The sequence below is a fragment of the Lutra lutra genome, chromosome 2 (assembly GCF_902655055.1).
Source record: "Lutra lutra chromosome 2, mLutLut1.2, whole genome shotgun sequence".
Classification (NCBI taxonomy): Eukaryota; Metazoa; Chordata; class Mammalia; order Carnivora; family Mustelidae; genus Lutra; species Lutra lutra.
In genome coordinates, this window is record NC_062279.1 from 152748370 (window position 1) to 152770525 (window position 22156).

At 42.8% G+C, this 22156-nt stretch overlaps 1 protein-coding gene across 2 annotated transcripts in view; it reads left to right on the top strand.

The window, feature by feature from the left end:
* Window positions 1–1512: 1512 nt before the first annotated feature.
* CD38 (CD38 molecule) overlaps window positions 1513–22156 on the top strand; it is a 49735-nt gene continuing 29091 nt past the window's right edge. Inside the window, exon 1 of one of the 2 annotated variants that reach the window (XM_047718931.1) lies at window positions 1513–1894. In XM_047718931.1, coding sequence (XP_047574887.1) covers window positions 1647–1894 — 248 coding nt within the window. In that variant the 5' untranslated portion in view covers window positions 1513–1646. Of the gene's footprint in view, window positions 1895–1915; window positions 2215–22156 lie in introns of those variants that run through there. The other variant, XM_047718932.1, reaches the window with a different exon arrangement.

Consider the following 22156-nt stretch of genomic DNA (forward strand, 5'->3'; position numbering starts at 1 on the left):
TCTCAGCCTTTCCATCCTTGCTTTCTTACAATTTATTCTCAATGCAGAAGCCAGATGGAGCTTATAAAATGTCATGCTTGATCACCTAGTGACCTTGAATAGGTTAAAAATAAAATTTCCTGTCCAAAAAGTCCTTATCCTGTCCTACAGGGCCGTTAGTGATCTGGCCCTCTGCTACCCTCAGAACTTTCCTGTTCTGCCTCCCTTAACCCTGAATTCCAGTTCCAATGGCCTCCTTGCTGCTCCTGAAACTAACCAAGGGCTTTTCTTTCTTTCTCTTTCCATCTTTCTTTCTTTCCTTCCTTCCTTCCTTCTTTCTTTTCTTTTTCCTTCCTTCCTTCCTTCTCTCCTCTCCTCTCCTTTCCTTCTCTCTCTCCCTCCCTCCTCCCTTCCTCCCTCCTTCCCTTTTTTCCTTTCTTCCTCCTCTCCTCTTCTTCTCTTTCTTTCTTTTTCCTTCCTTCCTTCCTTCCTTCCTTCCTTCCTTCCTTCCTTCTTTCCTTTCTCTTTCTTTCTTTCTTTCTTTCATTTTCTTTCCTTCTCCTTCCTTCTTGCTCTCACTTTCCATTTCTTTCTCCCCAGAGTTTTTTGTTTTGTTTTGTTTTGCCTCAACCATGATTTCTGCTATTCCTTCCATCTGGAAAACTTTTGCCCCAGGAAGTCCTGTGGCTTGATTTTTCACTTTCTTTAGGTCTCTGTTGAATGTCACAGAGTCCTAGTGCTAAGGAAACTTGAAGAGAGTGCAGGGGATGTCTGAGACTAGCCACTGGATTATTTATTGAACCATCACTTAGAGTGCTTGCTGCATGCCAGACACTTTTCCAAGCATATCCCATGGATTCTAGAATTACATCTCTAGCCTCACAGAGCAGGTAGTAGTAGCTAATATTTGTTGAATACTTAGCATGTGCCAGCGTTGTGCTAAACACATTGTAAATATGACCTCTCTTAATCCTTATCATACCCCCTGAAATAAGTAGTGCTATGATCCCTGCTTTACAGCTAAAGCACAGAGACGTCAAGTAACTTGCCCCGTATCACTCCGGTAGTGGGTAGTGGAGCTGGGTTTGAACCCAGGCTTAACTACTGATGTCACTTGAGTTAAGGGGTAAGGGGTGAGGCTTGAGTGGAGCTTTTGAAGGGGGCTGAGCAGAAATTTGTCAAGGCTAAGAAGTAGCAGTAGAGATCTTTTCCCAGGCAGCAGACACTGCTTGTAGGCAGATGCCCAGGTAGCCAGCCTTGACACTTTCCAGGATCAGCGGTGGCTAAAGTGTAAAGTACAAGGCTGATAAAGGGAGCTGGCGGAGAAGTACAAAGAAATATTGTCGGTTTCCCCAACACCTGCAGAGAACCCTTAAGGCAGCGCCTTTTCCCTGGAAATGCAAAGTATGGTCTTTGTCTGATTAGGAAGCTGGAAGTGAGCGGCTGTAGTAGTAAAGGTCTTTCAAGTTTTTTAAGTCCTTATTGGTCCGGCTGGCCAGGGAACGTTGCAGGAGGGGGTGGGGGGTGAGAAAGGAAGCCGAGAAAAGGCAAGTCCAGGAAGGGGAAGTGCAGTTAACGAACCCGGCTAATTCTCTTCTCTCTGCCTGAGCGGCGTCTGGCGGGTCTCTCCTCCAACTTCGCCGGGCCGACCTCCTCAGTGGACCCCAATGGCCAACCACAGATTCAGTTCAGTGTCTGAGGAGGAACCCTGCTGCGACATTTCCAAGAAAACCAAGATCTGTCTCTGTGTCTTTTTTGGTCTCCTGATCGCGGTGATCATCGCGGTGCCGGTCGGTATCCTGATGTGGCGCCATCCGCTCAAGGAGTGGAAGGGGAAGGGCACCACTGCCCATTTTTACGAGATCCTCCTGGGACGGTGCTACACCTATACTCAAATCGTGCGACCTGAGCTGGGGTGAGTCGGCGTCCGTGGCGCGCGGCTGGGCGCGGCTGGGCACAGCTGGGCACAGCTGGGCACCGCGCGCGAAACAAAGCATCTTCTATTCCGGGTCAGCAGAGAGCCCGCTGGCCAGCGCTGAGCAGGGAGTGCTGGCCTTGCCACTCCATGCCACTCGCCAGAGCGCCTGGCGTTGGCCCCGAGCAAGCGAGCGAGCGAGCGGATGGGGAGCGCGGGGCTCGCTGGCCCAGCCGGCTCAGCGGCAGAACCCCAGCGGAGATGCCCGCCTCTGCGCAAGGTGCACGGAGTCGGGCGGGTCCCGAGCTACTCGCGCGAAGGTACCTGGTAGGGGTGTGTGTGTGTGTGTGTGTGCGTGTGTGTGTGTCTGTCCTGGGGGATCGCTAGCGTTTTCTACTTTGAATGGGTTTTCTGTTCGCTGTCTTGGCCCCAAAGTGCCCGGACAGTTACGGCTGACACCTGGTTAAGTGGCTTGCGGAGGCTGCAGGGGGTGGGGGAGCTTCAGAGGGGCCAGACCATTAAAGTGCGTTTTTTTTTTCGTGAGTATAAAACAGTACTTTTTGCGCGCCCAGAGATATAGCGGACCAGAGAACCCAGTAACAAAACCAAAACAATAACAACTTTTTAAAATTGAGATAAAATTGGTTCACACTCTAAGGTGCATCCCTTTGATGGATCTGTACAGACCCTGAAAAGTCTGTGGAAACTTTCCGGACGATTCCTCGTTCCTCCTGCCAGCTAGTTCCTAATCTCCGCCAAAGGGGGCCGCTCGCTTTCTTGACTCCAGTCGCAGGGTTTGGTTTCACCCAGAGAACTCACTTTTGAAGTTGTTCATAAAGGAGAACCAGCCAGAAGTAAGACCTATTCCCCAGACTGCCCAAGGCGAGCACTGGGAGCCACCGCTCGTGCTGTGAGTTTGAAATTGCACAATTAATTCCGGTTGTGAACACGGGAAATTCAGGATAAAACCGCATTCCCCCGCCCTCCCCCTCCGTCCGGCGAGTTCTCAGCCCACCGATCCTAAGGAAGATAGCGGAGGTCTCGCGTGCACATTTTTCAAGGCCAAAGATTGCCAGGGTCGCTTAAGTGCTTTGTTTCCGAGTAATTAAATAGTTAATTGAGAAACCAGAAGTTGAGCCGTTCCTTCAGGTTGCACTTAAAAGTAGCAATAAAATCGAGCGCTGTCCGATCTGACATGTAATGATAAATGCCGTCTTTTAATTTTCATCTTAGTGTAACAGTTCTACAATTTTTGTTGTTGCTCAGTCATCTTTGGTAAATTTACACTGTTGGTGAGATTATCACCACGGACTAGCAAACCAGATGCACCACAGAAGCCACATGGCTTGCTAGTGTTTGTCAGGGCACTCGCTCAGTATTAAGCACACACACGCACACACAAATATATATATATATATATATATATATATATATATATATATATATATATATAAATACAGATCTCAGCATACACACACAGGTATATCGACATGTACATACATATGTATTTGTGTGTATGTTCAAAAATAACAGAAGAGGATATCTGTTGTTAATATTTCTTGAGCATCCTTCCAGATATCTCACAATACATGCACATATGCTCACTGTATAAATGGGTTAGTAGTTAATACGACCTGCATGCCAGGCGCTTAAGAAATACCCAGTCATTGAATCCTTCCACAACTCTTTGAGGCACTTAACTAGGGCCATCCCAACTAAGGCCATCCCTATTTTACATATGAACAAACTGAGGGGGATAGTGTGAGTAAATTGCCCAGATTTGGGCTCCAGAGACTGAACTCAGCCTCTCACTATGCCTGTGATGCTTATAGATGGTCTGCAAGTAGAGTGACCATCAAATGTATTGACCATGCATGGGACTTTTTGAAAAGAAAGGGGATGTTGTTAATTATACGGACTCAGTAGACTTAAACTAGAATATGTGATCACTTTATCCTTGGGTGGTTTAAGAGCACAAACTAGGAGTCCTTCTGCTTGGATTTAAAACTTGGCTCTGTCAGAGTGTAATTTTGGGCAGATTATTTACTTTCTCTGTGCTGCACTGCTCTCAGCTGTAAAATGGAATGAGGGTACCCACCACGTGGGAATTCTGAAGATCAGGAGGGACAATCCTGATAATGTAGTGAGTCATAATGCTATTGTTTTCAGAACTGCAGTATCACAGACATCTTTCAACAGTGATAAATATAGATCAAGGCCAACATCAAATGGATAGCTAGTATTTATTGAAATCACAGTCCAGTAATCAGTCCTCCAGTGATGGAATTTATGTTGTTTCTAATTTCCTTTTAACTGATCTTTTTTTTTCCTTTTTTTAAAATATTTTTTTATTAACATATAAGGTATTATTAACCACAGGGGTACAGGTCTGTGAATCACCAGGTTTACACACTTCACAGCACTCACCATAGCACACACCTTCCCCAAAGTCCATAACCCCACCACACTTTCCCTACCCCTGCCCCCAGCAACCCTGTTTGTTTTGTGAGATTAAGTGCCTCTTACGGTTTGTCTCCCTCCTGATCCCATCTTGTTTCATTTATTCTTTTCCTACTTTTCCTAACCCCCACATTGCCTCTTAACTTCCTCATATCAGGGAGATCATATGATAATTGTCTTTCTCTGATTGACTTATTTCGCTAAGCATAATACCCTCTAGTTGAATCCATGTTGTTGCAAATGGCAAGATTTCATTTCTTTTGATGGCTGCATGGTATTCCATTGTATATATATACTACATCTTCTTTATCCATTCAGCTGATCTTGTTTTTTAATTAAGCACATGGCCTTGGAGATCTTACAGTGTTAGTACATGTAGATTTACCACATTATTTTTAACAGCTCATGGTATCCCACCAGGTAGAGGTAACTGTTTGGACAGAAAATTAGTTAACAATTTTCAGGCCTGTTCATTCATTCAGCAGATACTTGCTGAGTGTCTACTAAGTGCCAGGCAGCGAGCTACTACCTACAACGCAGGAGTGGAAGACAAACTTCCCGCTCAGGAAACTTTCATTCCCGTTGGGAGTCACGTGCTTCAGTGAACGTCTTTGTATATATATTTTTGTGCACTTACAGGAGAGTTTTTGTAGGATAGGTTTTTGGTGGTGGAATGGCTGGATCAAAGGACGGATCGTGCATATTTTAAATTTTGATAAGAATTTCTAAATCTCTCCAAAATAACAGTGCCATTTTAGGCTTCCATTACCATCTATCACAGGACATGCTTTCCATTGCTCAAAAGTATCAACTTTTTTTTTTTTTTTTTTTACTTATGAGAAAAATAGCTCCTAATTGTTCTCTGATTATCAGAGGGTCTCAGCATGTTGTATATAGTAACTGGTCATTTATATTTTTATCTGTGAATTTTCTGTTCAGACCCCTGCTAATTTCCACTGAGTTGCTTATTTATTTCTTTTTAGGGCAGTTTGTTATATGTTGAAGATCCTATATATGGTATTTTCTTCTTCTCTGGTCACTGTCCTTGGAACCCTTGTGATTTCTGTTGTGCAAACCGCACCCTGCCCCAGACTTGAACTTCAAGGTCATGACTCTTTGATCAATAATCTGTTTCCTGGGGCGCCTGGGTGGCTCAGTGGGTTAAGCCGCTGCCTTCGGCTCAGGTCATGATCTCAGAGTCCTGGGATCGAGCCCCGCATCGGGCTCTCTGCTCAGCGGGGAGCCTGCTTCCTCCTCTCTCTCTGCCTGCCTCTCTGCCTGCTTGTGATCTCTCTGTCAAATAAATAAATAAAATATTTAAAAAAAAATAATCTGTTTCCTTCCATATTGTTGCAAGTCTGGCATGCTAATGTTTTCTCTTCTAGTCATACCCTCTTCACATCAGAAATCTTTTCTCTGAGGCACCTGGGTGGCTCAGTTGGTTAAGCTTTCCACTCTTGATTTCGGCTCAGGTCATGATCTCAGGGTCCTGGGATGAGCCTCCTGAGTTGGGCTCCATGCTCAGCAGGGAGTCTGCTTGAGTTGCTCTCTCTCCTGCTCCTCCCTTTGCACTTGTGCACGCACACACTCTCTCTCTCTCAAATAAATAAAAATCTAAAAAAAAATAATAATAACAGTAACAATGTCCTCCATGCCTGTCCAGCCTTCATGAATAGTCTCCTTGAAGTATTTCTGAGCTCAGCCTGCCACTCACTTCCAATCCTGATGCCACATTGTGGTAGCCAGGGCTCTCCAGGGAGACACAGAGAGGTGGGGAGGGGCAGAGATGGGGGAAGAGGACAGGTTTATTTTAAGGCATTGGCTCCCATGCTTGCGGTGGTCAACAGGTCCGAAATCTGAAGGGTTGGGCAGACAGGCTAGAGACCTAAGGAAGAGTTGATGTTGCAGCTTGTGTCTGAAGGTTATTTGCAGACAGAAGTCTCTTTTCCTTTGGAGAGGTCAGTCTTTTCTTAAAGGCATATGGCTGATGAATGGTAACCATCGTTATGGAGGGTAACATGCCTTAACTCAGAGTCCATTTATTTAAATATGACATGCACACATGTGTGTGACCAAATATGTGGGTACCTTAGGTCCTGCCAAGTTGACATGGAGAATGAACCATCGTGCAGATGTTTTAGGTTCTCCAGACAAAACATGTCACTTCCAGATACCACTTTCTGTGTTGGTTCTTGATTGCTGATAAACTACCCTAAACTGTGGTGATGGAAAACGACAGCCATTTAATATCTTTTACAATCGTGTGTTGTCTAAGATCAGTTGGAAGGTCTTTTCACTGATGTCAGTTGACTTGACTGGAACCCCCCAAATGTTGTACTTATGTAATGGGGCCTGGGTTTTGTGGGGATGGCTGGGCTTCTTTTTCTGGGTCCTCTCAGGGCCTCGCCTCAATTTCTTCAGAGTTCATAACTCTTTAAAGTGAAGTCTGGCAGGCCTTCTTTAAAAAAAAAAAAAATCAATGCAATTAATTAACATATAATGTATTATTTGTTTTGGAGGTAGAGTTCAGTGATTCATCAGTCATATGTAACATCCAGTGCTCATCACATCCTGTGTCCTCCTGAATGCCCATCCCCCAGTTACCCCATCCCCCACTACTCTCCCTTCCAGCACCCCTCAGTTTGTTTCCTAAGATTAAGAGTCTCTTATGGTTTGTCTCCCTCTCTGACTTCATCTTGTTTTATTTTGTCCGGTCTTCCCCTATGATCCTCTCTTTTGTTTCTTAAATGCCACATATGAATGGGATCATATGATAATTCTCTTTCTCTGATTCTGGAGGGGCTTTCTCAAAGTTAGCTAGCACCCATAGCTAACACAGCATCCCTTCTCCCACATTCTAAAGGTTAGAACAGTCATCAGGCCTGTCCAGCTTCAAGACAGAAAACAAGCCCTACCCTGTGATGAGAAGAGTAACAAAAATTTTGTGGGTGGCTTTAACCGTGTGTCTTTACATTAGCTTTTAAATGTTTATTTCCTTCTTGTCTCTTTTGTTCTTCTGTTACATCTATTGTTCTTTACACATTATCTTTTATTAACTACGTTTAATAATGATAGAAATCTGATACATGCCTCCTTGAATATAAGCTCATTGAGTGTAGAAATTTTTTGTTGAGCGATAGACGTCGAGGACCTAAAATTGTGCCTGCAATATAATAAGCAAAAATAGTTCTTTGAATTAAATGAATGGTATAGAAGCCAGTATATTACAAATAATAAGAAACAAACAAAGCTATAATAAATAAACTTCTCCAAAAAACTTTTCCATACCATTACTCCCAAATCCATCAATCTCTATTTTGGCTTTAAGGTGTTGATTTTTCTTTTATGTAAATAGCTTCTCAGCATTTCTTTGTAGATCTTAGGACTCTATTTTCATATATTCCTTTTCCTTCGTTTTCCTTTTCCAAAGCCTCTGACCCCCACTAGAAGTCACTTTTTTGCCAGTCTTTGAGTGTGGGTTGGCAATCATTGAAACTTGTCCCTGCTTGTTGAGCTGGGACTTTCTTAAGTTCAGCCAGGAGCATTAAATGCAGATGACACATGGTTCTGATGTCTCAAGATCACATTCAGGAGCTGCAGTCCATCCTGAGATGGGCCTCGGCTTGTGAGACCTGAGAGACATGCAGCCAAGACTCCCCAGAGTGTTAGCAGATGCCTAGTGCTCTTGATACTGTGGGAGAGTGTCACCTGTCTGGGCAATAGTTGGGAGCCAGGGGATGTGGGAAGGTGGGGCACAGTTTGCAGGAGGAAATGGAGAGCCACCACATCCAGAGATGGCCTGGGCTCAGAGAGGCCTCGAAGGTACATACAGTTCCAGGAAGCTTCTTGCCTTGGGAATGCCAGCCCTCCCCGTAATTTTGGCCATCAGTGACAGCTGCTGGCTGTGAGGGACAGGAGTGGGCATTCCTCAGACAGTTCTCTTCATCCCTGCTCCATACAAGTGGGGTTCCCAAAGAGAGAGACACTTTTATTCACCCCTGCACCCCTGTCATTGGGACATTGCTCATCACATTATAGTCCCTTAGTAGATGCTTGTTAAGCTGGACTCAGTCAAGTCCCCATCATGCTGGTGGAAGCATAAACATACACCGTGAGACACTTCATAGAGAACATTCTTCATCCATTTTATTCTGCTTGCTGTTGATCATAGACAGCTGCATCATCTACACTGGGCCTGTACTGACTGTCATTTTGATTCTTTTCTTCACTTCTCAATTTCCTTTTGCTTCTCCTTCCTCTTCAAAATTTCTAGCAAGATTTTTCAGGGGCCAGTCTCATTTTACTACCCCAGGCCTCCCATCTCAATGACTTTAGCATTTTTATTCTGTCTACTCAGTAAAATTTGTGAGTTCAAAACATACAAGATAGCAAATTCCTGCAAACACATAGTAGAGACTCGCTGTGTGCCTGGTGCTAGGGCCACTGTGGGATGCGGGGTGGGGCGCTTCAGAGAGGATGAAAACACCAGTCCTGCTGCCCAGGGTCCTGCAGGGAGGTCTGGGATGACTGGCCTTGAGACAGCATTGTGCAGGGCAGGTGATCTGTAATGGCACATGGCTGTGTCCATGGGCAAGAGAGGGGCCCTGTGGAGGGCAGAGTGGTTTCTGTTCTTTAAGACCTTTGCTAGATTCTGTAGGGGGGTATAAGAGGTACTCAGATACCCATCAAACAAGAAAATATTTGAATTGCTGTGAGCCAAGTTCCTGCACTACACCACAGAGATTCAGAAATGAGCACTACCTGCCTGATGGAGCAGAGTCAGGAAGGACCCCACAAGAGAAGTAGCATATGAGGTCTTCCTTTGATGACGGAATTTCAGCAAAGGGTTTTCTGAACAGTGTGTGTTAACCTATTGAATGAATCTGGGAGACAGATAAGCTGCTACTCCTGGGGAAAGACTGGCCAATGGTTGGATCAAAACTCTTTAAAGAGTATAGGACTTTGACAAGACCCTGCTGGTGAGAGGGTGAGGACCTCATGTTAGCCCACCCACAATGTGGACCTTCTCAGTGTATGAGAGAGTATAAGCATGACCATATTTGAACAGGACAGGATTGTGTAGCATATTTTCCCTGTGGATGGTGGAATGACTTCCTGCTCAATATCTGTATTTCCAGTGAGACCCTGAACCTCATTAGGGTGGAGTCAAGTTGACGGCCTCATATTCACCTGTGTGCCCTAAGTGCTTAGGACTATGGTTGTCAGGCTTCCTTTAACCCCATCTTTCATGCTGGTGTTCTAAGGCACATCAGTGGCCAGAGTCTTAGATGCACCTGACTGAATGGGGAGGGTCAAATAGGGAAAGCGAAACTGGTTTTCCAAGGGTGGGACATGGATGTAGCTGTGATTGTATATGGGGAAGTCGGACCATAGGGCTAAATTATCTTTGGAAGGAAGGGTGGAGTACACAGACAAATAAATAGCATTTGGGAACTTCAAGGCTTGAGATGCTATCGGGACACCTGAGAGAATGTAGCTGTGGGGTAGAATCTTCTAGAAGGAAAGGCTACTTCAAAGACCTGGGAGCACCCCAGATGGCTGAGTGGGGGAAAGCAGAGATGAGAGGAGACGGAAAAGGAAAGATGCTACTTCTGTGTTTCACTTCAGAAGTTCCTAGAAAGGTCAGGAGTGCGCACTGCTAATGTCACGCCCATGCTTCTGGTTCTGGTATCATTATTAACCGCTGAGGGAAGTGGTGGTGGCCTGCCTGGAGAAAACTTTTGTTCTTTATCACAACAAACACTCAGGACTTCTCTGCTTCCGCCTTTCCTCTTTGGAGAGAAAGCCCTTGGAAAATTGTTGCCAAAAGTCCGTTTAGAAATTTTGAAGAGAGAAAGGTTGAGAATCAATGTTTATGGGTTGTTGGCAATGTACTCGGAGCCTTACAAAGTTGGTTCTGTTATCAGAATCCTGTCAGAAAAGTCTCAGGACACATCCTGTGATGGAGGAAATGAAGCCTGAGAGAGGTTAAATAATTTCGCTTCTCCTGCAGTTGGTCAGAGCAGGCTGGGTAATTTGTGGGGCCCAGTGAAAATGAAAATGTGGGACTCATTGTTCAAAAAGCAGGAAGAAGCTTTTACTTTCCTCTGAGGTCTTGTCACCAGCTGGATGGTTTTTCACTTGCTATTTAATGTTAAGTCCCCTTGGGCACGAGGAGTCCTGCAGGGACACAGCTGACCCTCACAAGTGCCTGGAGCTGCTCTCCACAACTTGGGACATGGGGAAGGTGCCCCTGATCCCACCCAGCTGCCCTCAGGCTCCAGCTGTGGGTGGGGTGTGGCAGCCTGAGAACCCATCCCAGGGAGATGTGAGCCAAGGCCTCAAGCCCCCAGTGCAGGTTCCAGCATTCCATTGGCCTTGTTTCACAAGACACAAAACAAAGATAAATTTATTAAGAATTTCTGGACAGTTGGGACGCCTGGGTGGCTCAGTTGGTTAAGCAGCTGCCTTCGGCTCAGGTCATGATCCCAGCGTCCTGGGATCGAGTCCCACATCGGGCTCCTTGCTCGTCAGGGAACCTGCTTCTCCCTCTGCCTCTGCCTGCCATTCTGTCTGCCTGTGCTTGCTCTCCCTCTCTCTCTCTGACAAATAAATAAATAAAATCTTAAAAAAAAAAAAAAAAGAATTTCTGGACAGCAACTGCAGAACATTACACTCCTTGACCTGAGCCCAGGACCCCATGTGACTGCATTGGTCAGAGGCCTGTGAAGTTGGCTTTGTAGTTAGTAAGTAGTAGAAACCCATCTCTTTCCATTCTTGGCGTCATCAGATCCATTAGATTGATGAGAAAACTGAGGTATGCAGTGATTTTTGTTGTTGTTTTTGTTGTTCCTAAGGACCAGAGCTGGTAAGTGGTAGAGGTGGTTTTTGAACTGACTGATGACACTGCCTACAGCCATCCCATCATAAGGCTCCAAAAGAGTGTGTTCTCAGCACGTCTCATGGCCTGAGGCAACCCATTCCAAAGATAGGAGCATTTGTAAAGTCTCCAGATGGAGGTATCTATTACTTTCTCTGTCTCAAAGATGAGTCATGAGGCTGCATTGTGCGGTCCTTGGGCTCCTCCTTTTAGGGAAGCAAGGTCCCAGAGCCCAGAGCTTTGTCTCTGTACTCCAGAAGCTATTATGGACTGCTCAGGTAAAGCAGCTGAATGCCCAGTCCTGCCTGGTGGCCAAGCCATTTTCTTTGTGACTTATCTCTCCTGTTGAACCATCGCCTTCCAGAGCTTGGTCAGGAAAGATGTAGGGCACACTCTGCACTCCTAATCCTGTGCCTGTAGAAGGCCTTGCTGATTGATCACACTTCACTGGGTAGGCCTGGCCCAGCCTCAACATTGTCTACACAGCCGGCCAGGTAGATGCTATCCGTTTGTTGGAGCTGTTCTAAGAGATGACATCTGTTTGATAGTCTGTGTCAGAATCATGTTGCTTGTCAGCCTAGATATGTAAGTGTAAGTACTTTTATTTATTTATTTTTTTAAGTAGGCTCCATATTGGGGCCTGAACTTATGACCTGAGATCAAGACCTGAGCTGACATCAAGAGTTGGGTGCTTAACTGATTGAGCCACCCGAGAGCCCCTGTAAAGTACTTTTTATCCCACCTGGGGATAGTCACCATCATCCTATCCATTTTCAGTTCTGGGTGCTTAAGTTCAAAGGTGACTAACAAATGAAGAGGTCGTAAGGAAGGGGCAGCAGAAGGAGAAGCTGGATCACAAAGTTCAAGGGGCTCGGGCAGCTTGGCTTGGAGGAATTTGATGGGACAGAGTATCCGTGACCAAGTGGTCTCTACTGGTCAAGGGATAGTCCTGATCCCTGGGTGTGTGTTGTGTTTCTTTCTCTGTAAGGCTGACTCAAAGCCTCAGATATCAAAAAGTCAAGAATAATGGCCAATAGTTGCACAGTTCATCACAATTTGAGTTCATTTGTTAGAGTAGAAGTTCCAAAAAGTTAAGAGCTTGACTTTCATTAACATACAAAATCAGCGCATGCCAAAGATTTATTTACTCCTTTATGGAGGAATCAATGAAATGATAAAGTCAGTATAAAGAACACCTTGGGAGCACTAAGTATTTATACATATTCAAAATAGAATATTAGAATTAGGCTGATAGGTTAGATATAAAACTGGTTAATGTTGCACAAGTTAATTAAAAGCCATAACCTTTGGGGTATATCTTTTCTATTAGACAGAAATTATTTGCATCTTTAACCAACCACATGTATATTGTTAGCATCTAACTTCATAAACTTTGATAGTAAATAGGAAAGGCAAAGACACATTCTGCTACACGATGAAATATTTCTAGGGGCAACCTGTTAATGTTTTTGTAAGATACTGAAAGGACATTCTGTCCACCTTTTTGCCTTATTTCCAGATGGTAAGTGTTTTTGTAACACATTTATTCAGTGTTTCTCAAACTCCTTTTATGTCACACAAACTCTTCTAGATCCTGGGTATATAACAGTGAACAAAACAGACTAGGTTCTTGTTTACATGGATCTTTTATTCTAGTGGGATTGGTGTATAGTGGATAAAACAGGAAAATACACAGTATGGCAGATGGTGGAAAGTGCTAAAAAGAGAGCTTAGCAGTAGTCTTAAGGTGTTAAGTATAATAATAAATAAGAAAGGCTTCCCTGAAAGCTGACATTTTAGCAAAGATCTGAATAAAGAGGGAGAGCAAACCTAGAAACATCTGGGAGAGCCTTCTGGGCAAAAGGAAGAACAAAGACAAAGGCAAAGAACCCTATGATTGGATCTTCTCTTAGGGAAATACTTTAAAAAACGCAAAACTAGACAAAATAGTTAACCCCCTTTACCTAATCCCCATTGTCGATAATTAACATTCTGCTCTTAATTTCATCTATCTCCTCACTTCTTCCTCCTAAAGAACTTCATTTATTTAAACCATTTTATTTTAAGATTTATTTATTTATTTGAGAGAAAGAACAATCTGGCATGGAGGGGCAGAGAGGAGAGGAAGAGAGAATCTTTTTTTTTTTTTTAAAGATTTTATTTATTTATTTGATAGACAGAGATCACAAGCAGGCAGAGAGACAGGCAGAGAGGACAGGAGGAAGCAGGCTCCCTGCTGAGCAGAGAGCCCGATGTGGGGCTCCATCCCAAGACCCTGAGATCATGACCTGAGCCGAAGGCAGAGGCTTAACCCTCTGAGCCACCCAGGCGCCCCTCTTTTTTTTTTTTTAAATTATTTTTATTAACATATAATGTTTTATCTGCCCCAAGGGTACAGGTCTGTGAATTATCAGGCTTACACATTTCATAGCACTTACCATAGCACATACCCTCCCCAATGTCTATAACCCAGCCACCCTATCCCTACCCGCAACCCCCTGCCCTGCCCCCTGCAGCAGCCCTCAGTCTGTTTTGTGAGATTGAGTCTCTTATGGTTTGTCTCCCTCCCAATCCTGTCTTGCTTCATTTGGGGAAGAGAGGATGTTTAAGCAGATTCTGCATCCAGCTCCAGGCCAATCCCATGACCCTGAGGTCATGACTTGAGTTGAAACCAAGAGTTATATGCTTCACCAACTGTGCCACCCAGGCACCCTATTTACTTATTATTTATTTATTTATTTATTTCTAAAGATTTTATTTATCTATTGACAGAGAGAAATCACAAGTAGGCAGAGAGGCAAGCAGAGATGAGAGGATGGAGCAGGCTCCCCGCCAAGCAGAGAGCCCGATACGGTGGATCGATCCCAGGACCCTGGATCATGACCTGAGCCGAAGGCAGAGGCTTTCAACCCACTGAGCCACCCAGCGCCCTACTATTTATTTTTAAAGCAAGCTCCACACACAGGTATGGAGCCCAGTGTGGGTCTTGAACTCATGGCCCGAGATCAAGACCTGAGCTAAGATCAAGAGTCAGGTGCTCAACCAGGTGCCCTCCCCTAAAGTACTTTAAAGCCATTTCCTGACTTCACATCATTTGTCTTCAATTCTTCAGTTTGTATCTCTACAAAAAATAACATAAAAAAACTAGTTGACATACCATGTCACACCTGACAAACGATGACTAATTCTTCAATATTACCTGTATCAACCCTGTTTATTTTTTCATGCGTTTCTTAAAAGTGCGGTTTATGATGGCTTTTGTTCAAATAAAAATCCACCCGTTGCATGAGGCTACTTTATTCTTTAAGTAATATCTTAAAGGATATCTTAAGCATCCTTTTAAAAAAAAATCTTATTTTTATGTATTCTCTGCACTCAACATAGGGCTCATGTTGAAACTCGTGACCTCAAGAGCAGGAGTCATAGGCTCCACTGACTGAGCCAGCCAGGTGCCCCTCTTAAGCATCCTTTAACTCCTAGCCATTTTTCCTTCTCCATTTTTTAGTGCCTATTAATTTTGAAGAGACTGCGGAGACAGATTGGATTTGAGGGTAAGCAGGAATGCATTACAGAAGGAACCATGGATTTCTTTGGGCATCAGTCGCAGCAGGAGGGACGTAATGTCACAGCACCCCACATTTAGGGGGTTAACAGAATTGGGTATTATCTGCTTGATTCATCTATTATAAAGTTTCTTCGGCAACTTTTCATTAATTAGTTTTGGCACAATTCGGGAATTATTGCCAAGATCGATTATGTCCATAGGGGCTATACAATGGATATTTCATAATTTTAATACACCTTCTGCATTTATTTACTCTGATTCATCTAAACAGAAGGCTTTCTCTCATCCACCACTTGGATGCCTTGAAATACAGTCCATAAAAGAAAGGCAGAATAGATGCTTGATTCTTTTTCCTTATTGATCAGTTTACAGAATAATGGGTTAATGCCCTATCAATGTCTAGGGATGACCAACGAGTTTCTTTTTGGTTTCAGGTCTGTAACATTTTTTTTAAAATTTTTTTTTTAAAGATTTAATTTATTTATTTGACAGAGAGAGATCACAAGTAGACGGAAAGGCAGGCAGAGAGAGAGAGAGAGGGAAGCAGGCTTCTTGCTGAGCAGAGAGCCCGATGTGGGACTCGATCCCAGGACCCTGAGATCATGACCTGAGCCGAAGGCAGCGGCTTAGCCCACTGAGCCACCCAGGCGCCCCTTTTTTTAAATTTTTTTATTAACATATGGGCACCTGGGTGGCTCAATTGGTTAAGTGACTGCCTTTAACTCTGGTCATGATCCTGGAGTCCCGGGATCAAGTCACACATAGGGCTCCTAGCTCCACGAGGAGTCTGCTTCTCCCTCTGACCTTCTCCTCACTCATGCTCTCTCTCACTGTCTCTCTCTCAAATAAATAAATAAATAAAATATTGGGGTGCCTGGGTGGCTCAGTGGGTTAAGCCTCTGCCTTCGGCTCAGGTCGTGATCCCAGGGTCCTGGGATGGAGCCCCGCATGGGGCTCTCTGGTCGGGGGGGAGCCTTCTTCCCCCTCTCTCTCTGCCTGCCTCTCTGCCTACTTGTGATCTTTTTGTCAAATAAATAAAATCTTTTTTTTTAAAGATTTATTTATTTATTTGACAGAGATCACAAGTAGGCAGAGAGGCAGGCAGAGAGGGGTGGGGGGAAGCAGGCTCCCCGCCGAGCAGAGAACACGATGTGGGGCTCGATCCCAGGACCCCGGGATCATGACTCGAGCTGAAGGCAGAGGCTTCAACCCACTGAACCACCCAGGCGCCCCGACAAATAAATAAAATCTTAAAAATAAATAACTAAATAACTAAATAAAATATTACAAAAGATTTTTTAAATTAACATATAATGTATTATTAGCCCCAGGGGTACAGGTCTGTAAAGCGCCAGGTTTACACACTTCACAGCACTCATCGTAGTCAGGCCTGTAACATTTAAAAAATAAATCACCTATGGTCGTTTTTACCAAGCCATTCAACTTGGTTTTCATAGTTTTTTTTTTTTTTTGAAAGGTTTTTCTTGTTGCACTTACCCATTTTAAGTACAATTTAAATTATATAATTAAAACAACAGGTATAAGCATATTTACAAGTAGATAAATAAACAACCAAGTTGGGTGTGGTAGACAGCAGCCTATTAATTATGCAGAGAGAATGGATACTGTTGGTGCCTACAGGGGGTCACGGAGATAGGGGTCAGGTAAGAGTTTTGCAATAAAAGTGAATTGAGATGTGGTCAGGTTTTCTTTTCTTGCCAATAAGGAACAGAAAATTACCAAGACAAAGTTTTTTGTTTTTTTAAGTAGGCTCCACGCCCAAGGTGGGGCTCAAACCCACCACCCTGAGGTGAAGAGTTGGATGCTCTACTGACTGAGCCAGCTGGCTGCCCCAAGACAGAACGGAACAGGAAAGTGAATGAGATAAAATCAAGAGTTGATTTTGTGCACGTGCGTGTGTGTATGTGCGTGCACGCGTGGGTATTTCAAAAATTCAGGGTTTGCTAGGGGAGGTAGAATTATGTTTGTGGATTTTTGTAGTTGATGTGAGTGGGGATCATCTTTTTTCAACAAAATCTCCCCAGTAAGGAACTACTGTGGAGAGTGGGGATGATGAGACTCTTGTTTTGGAGACAAAAACGTGAAAGCCGAGGTCAGAAATTTGACGAATAAATGGAGCAAGAGAATATCTTTATTTTTCCTTTGCAGTGACTCTTACTTTTTCTAATTACAAAAATAAAACAAGCCATTGGAGGACATTGAGAAAAATACAAAATAGAAGAATACAAAATCACTTGACCCCCAAAGTGGAATTCTAAGTAGTGATGAATGCCACAATTGCCCTCCCCCGCCAAGATAGTAGATTCACAAAAGGAAGATACAGAGCTGTTTAAATGGATGGTTTCAGTATATGTAATTAAAAAAAAAAATTACTTGACAGAGATTAGGTGCACATGCAGGGGGAGCAGGAGAGGGAGAAGCAGGATCCCTGGTGAGCAGGGAGCCCGATGTGGGGCTCGATCCCAGGACCCTCAACATATACATTTTATAGATACAATTCAAATGTCTTTTATAATATGACATTTAGGAAGATCACTAAGCTTGGTTTTCTATTTCTTAGTAGAATGTATCAAACATGATGCATCTACATGGTAGAAAGTTATCTAGGTATTTGGTCCTTGGATGTTTTGAAGCAGTAAAGTCTAATTTGAAGGGACATGAGTAATTCCCCAAGACATATTTTGACTTGGCCTCCATCCGTACTTGCCTCAATACCATTCAAATGTTACTTTTATTATGACTATCCAGCAAATACTATGGAGCCATTGCTGTGTTTGGCATCTCATAGTTTTATTGAAAAGAATCATAATAAACATACTTTCCTCATTATCTCAGTTCTTGGGCGTAAGAGTTTGTTGGTGAATTAACTTAACCCAGAGCAGTGTCAAAGTTAGTAATTATATCTCCTTGGGAATTCTTCAAGAGCAAAGAAAGATTGAAATCAAACTGTGAGAGATTTAAAATTACAAAGGGAAGTTTGAGACTTGGATCAAAGACAGTGGATCACATTTTGGGGAACTTCCTTCCTGTTTTAGCACTTCTCTCTAGATTCAATTTTTTCAAGGGGACTTTTGAACCTCTGGATGGGAACACATCAGTTTACCACTGAGAACTGTCATCTTTGTATCTGCCATGTCATTTTCCTTCTTCAATATTCCTTATTCTCATGTCAGTATCTCCTCTCAATTTGTTTTTTTTTTTAACTGAAGATGTTAAATTATGAACATTTTGAACACACTGAAATGTCTAGGGAATAATATTACAGATACCTATCTACTCATCATACAGAGTTAAGAGGTATAACATGTTTGCTTTAGATCTTTTTTCCTAGGGTTTTTTTTTTTTTTTTTTGCTTGTTTGTTTGCTTTTGAGTTTGAGACTTGGGGAGTTTGAACTTGGAAACCTGAGATCCTGAGATCAAGACCTGAGATGAGATCAAGGGTCGGATGCTCACCAGACTGAGCCACCCAGGTGCCCCTTTTGTAGCTTTTACAGAAATAACACCTGATACTTAAATCAAAGTCTCTGTCTCCACAATTCCCCTTTCTTCTTCTTTGGAAAGGAGGCTTGTAAACTGAGTATTTGATATTTTCGATCAATGTGATAGGAGTCATGCTTTGCCAAGAGGGAAGAAGAGCGAGGAAAGTCTATTTGGGTTGGGAACCAAGTGTCTGACACATTATGTTTGCCCAAACTAGTCTCCAAATTTGTGGTGTCAACTTACTTTTCAGAAAAGGAATCTGAAGGTCCTTGTTTCTAGGCATCCTTACCATGGCTTGGAACAATTTTTGCCTAACTCTTTGTGGCTTTAATTTTTGTTTCCCTGATTACTAACACAATTAACCATTTTTTATGTGTTCATTGGCCATTCTGGTTTCTTCTGTGAAGTGCCTATTTTTGGTTTTTGCTTGTTTTTATGCTGAATTGTATGTCTTCTATATACATTCAAGATTTTAATTATTTTGGTCAGTTACATGGATGGCAAATATGTCCTCAGTCTGTGTCTTTTTTTTTTTTTTAAAGATTTTATTTATTTATTTGACAGACAGAGATTACAAGTAGGCAGAGAGGCAGGCCGAGAGAGAGGGAAAAAAGGCTCCCCGTTCAGCAGAGAGCCCGATGTGGGGCTCGATCCCAGGACCCTGAGATCATGACCTAAGCTGAAGGCAGAGGCTTAACCCACTGAGCCACCCAGGTGCCCCCCAGTCTGTGTCTTGACTCTTGACTTTATTGGATCCCTTGTATTGCTGATGATTTTAATGTGATTACATTAATGTGATTAGTGTGTTTATCTTTTATAGCTGTGCGTTTTGTACCTTATTTAAGAACTTACTATTTTTTTAATCAGAGGTCACAATAAAGGTCACATATATTCCAAAATTTTTGAACTTTTGCCTTTTGCAATGAACTTTTTTTTTTTTTATCCATTTGGAATTTGTCTCTGTGTGTGGTGTAAGGTAGGGACTGAATTTCATTTTTTCCTCACAGATGGATAATCAGTTGAGTGAATACTATATATCAAATAATCCATCCTTTACCAGAGGCTTTATTTTATTTATTTATTTATTTATTTATTTATTTTTTAATTTTTTTTATTTTTTTATAATTTTTTTTATTTTTTTCAGCATAACAGTATTCATTATTTTTGCACCACACCCAGTGCTCCATGCAATCCGTGCCCTCTACAATACCCACCACCTGGTGCCCCCAACCTCCCACCCCCCACCCCTTCAAAATTCTCAGATCGTTTTTCAGAGTCCATAGTCTCTCTGGTTCACCTCCCCTTCCAATTTCCCTCAACTCCCTTCTCCTCTCCATCTCCCCTTGTCCTCCATGCTATTTGTTATGCTCCACAAATAAGTGAAACCATATAATAATTGACTCTCTCTGCTTGACTTATTTCACTCAGCATAATCTCTTCCAGTCCCGTCCATGTTGCTACAAAACTTGGGGATTCATCCTTTCTTTCTTTTTTTTTTTTTTTTTTTTTTACAGCTTTATAAACATATATTTTTATCCCCAGGGGTACAGGTCTGCGAATCGCCAGGTTTACACACTTCACAACACTCACCATAGCACATACCCTCCCCGATATCCATACCCCACCCCTCTCCCAACACCCTCCCCCCATCAACCCTCAGTTTGTTTTGTGAGATAAGAGTCACTTATGGTTTGTCTCCCTCCCAATCCCATCTTGTTTCATTTACTCTTCTCCTACCCCATCGACCCCCCATGTTGCATCTCCTCTCCCTCATATCAAGGAGATCATATGATAGTTGTCTTTCTCCGATTGACTTATTTCGCTAAGCATGATACCCTCTAGTTCCATCCACGTCGTCGCAAATGGCAAGATTTCATTTCTTTTGATGGCTGCATAGTATTCCATTGTGTATATATACCACATCTTCTTTATCCATTCGTCTGTAGATGGACATCTAGGTTCTTTCCATAGTTTGGCTATTGTAGACATTGCTGCTATAAACATTCGGGTGCATGTGCCCCTTCGGATCACTATGTTTGTATCTTTAGGGTAAATACCCAGCAGTGCAATTGCAGGGTCATAGGGTAGTTCTATTTTCAACATTTTGAGGAAGCTCCATGCTGTTTTCCAGAGTGGTTGCACCAGCTTGCATTCCCACCAACAGTGTAGGAGGGTTCCCCTTTCTCCGCATCCTCGCCAGCATCTGTCATTTCCTGACTTGTTAATTTTAGCCATTCTGACTGGTGTGAGGTGATATCTCATGGTGGTTTTGATTTGTATTTCCCTGATGCCGAGTGATATGGAGCACTTTTTCATGTGTCTGTTGGCCATCTGGATGTCTTCTTTGCAGAAATGTCTGTTCATGTCCTCTGCCCATTTCTTGATTGGATTCTTTGTTCTTTGGGTGTTGAGTTTGCTAAGTTCTTTATAGATTTTGGACACTAGCCCTTTATCTGATATGTCGTTTGCAAATATCTTCTCCCATTCTGTCAGTTGTCTTTTGGTTTTGTTCACTGTTTCCTTTGCTGTGCAAAAGCTTTTGATCTTGATAAAATCCCAAAGTTCATTTTTGCCCTTGGCTTCCCTTGCCTTTGGTGATGTTCCTAGGAAGATGTTGCTGCGGCTGACGTCGAAGAGGTTGCTGCCTGTGTTCTCCTCGAGGATTTTGATGGATTCCTTTCTCACATTGAGATCCTTTATCCATTTTGAGTCTATTTTCGTGTGTGGTGTAAGGAAATGATCCAATTTCATTTTTCTGCATGTGGCTGTCCAATTTTCCCAACACCATTTATTGAAGAGGCTGTCTTTGTTCCATTGGACATTCTTTCCTGCTTTGTCGAAGATGAGTTGACCATAGAGTTGAGGGTCCATTTCTGGGCTCTCTATTCTGTTCCATTGATCTATGTGTCTGTTTTTGTGCCAGTACCATGCTGTCTTGATGATGACAGCTTTGTAATAGAGCTTGAAGTCCGGAATTGTGATGCCACCAACTTTGGCTTTCTTTTTCAATATTCCTTTGGCTATTCGAGGTCTTTTCTGGTTCCATATAAATTTTAGGATTATTTGTTCCATTTCTTTGAAAAAAATGGATGGTACTTTGATAGGAATTGCATTAAATGTGTAGATTGCTTTAGGTAGCATAGACATTTTCACAATATTTATTCTTCCAATCCAGGAGCATGGAACATTTTTTCCATTTCTTTGTGTCTTCCTCAATTTCTTTCATGAGTACTTTATAGTTTTCTGAGTATAGATTCTTAGTCTCTTTGGTTAGGTTTATTCCTAGGTATCTTATAGTTTTGGGTGCAATTGTAAATGGGATGGACTCTTTAATTTCTCTTTCTTCTGTCTTGTTGTTGGTGTAGAGAAATGCAACTGATTTCTGTGCATTGATTTTATATCCTGACACTTTACTGAATTCCTGTACAAGTTCTAGCAATTTTGGAGTGCAGTCTTTTGGGTTTTCCACATAGAGTATCATATCATCTGCAAAGAGTGATAGTTTGACTTCTTCTTTGCCGATTTGGATGCCTTTAATTTCCTTTTGTTGTCTGATTGCTGAGGCTAGGACGTCTAGTACTATGTTGAATAGCAGTGGTGATAACGGACATCCCTGCCGTGTTCCTGACCTTAGCGGAAAAGCTTTCAGTTTTTCTCCATTGAGAATGATATTTGCGGTGGGTTTTTCATAGATGGCTTTGATAATATTGAGGTATGTGCCGTCTATCCCTACACTTTGAAGAGTTTTGATCAGGAAGGGATGCTGTACTTTGTCAAATGCTTTTTCAGCATCTATGGAGAGTATCATATGGTTCTTGTTCTTTCTTTTATTAATGTGTTGTATCACATTGATTG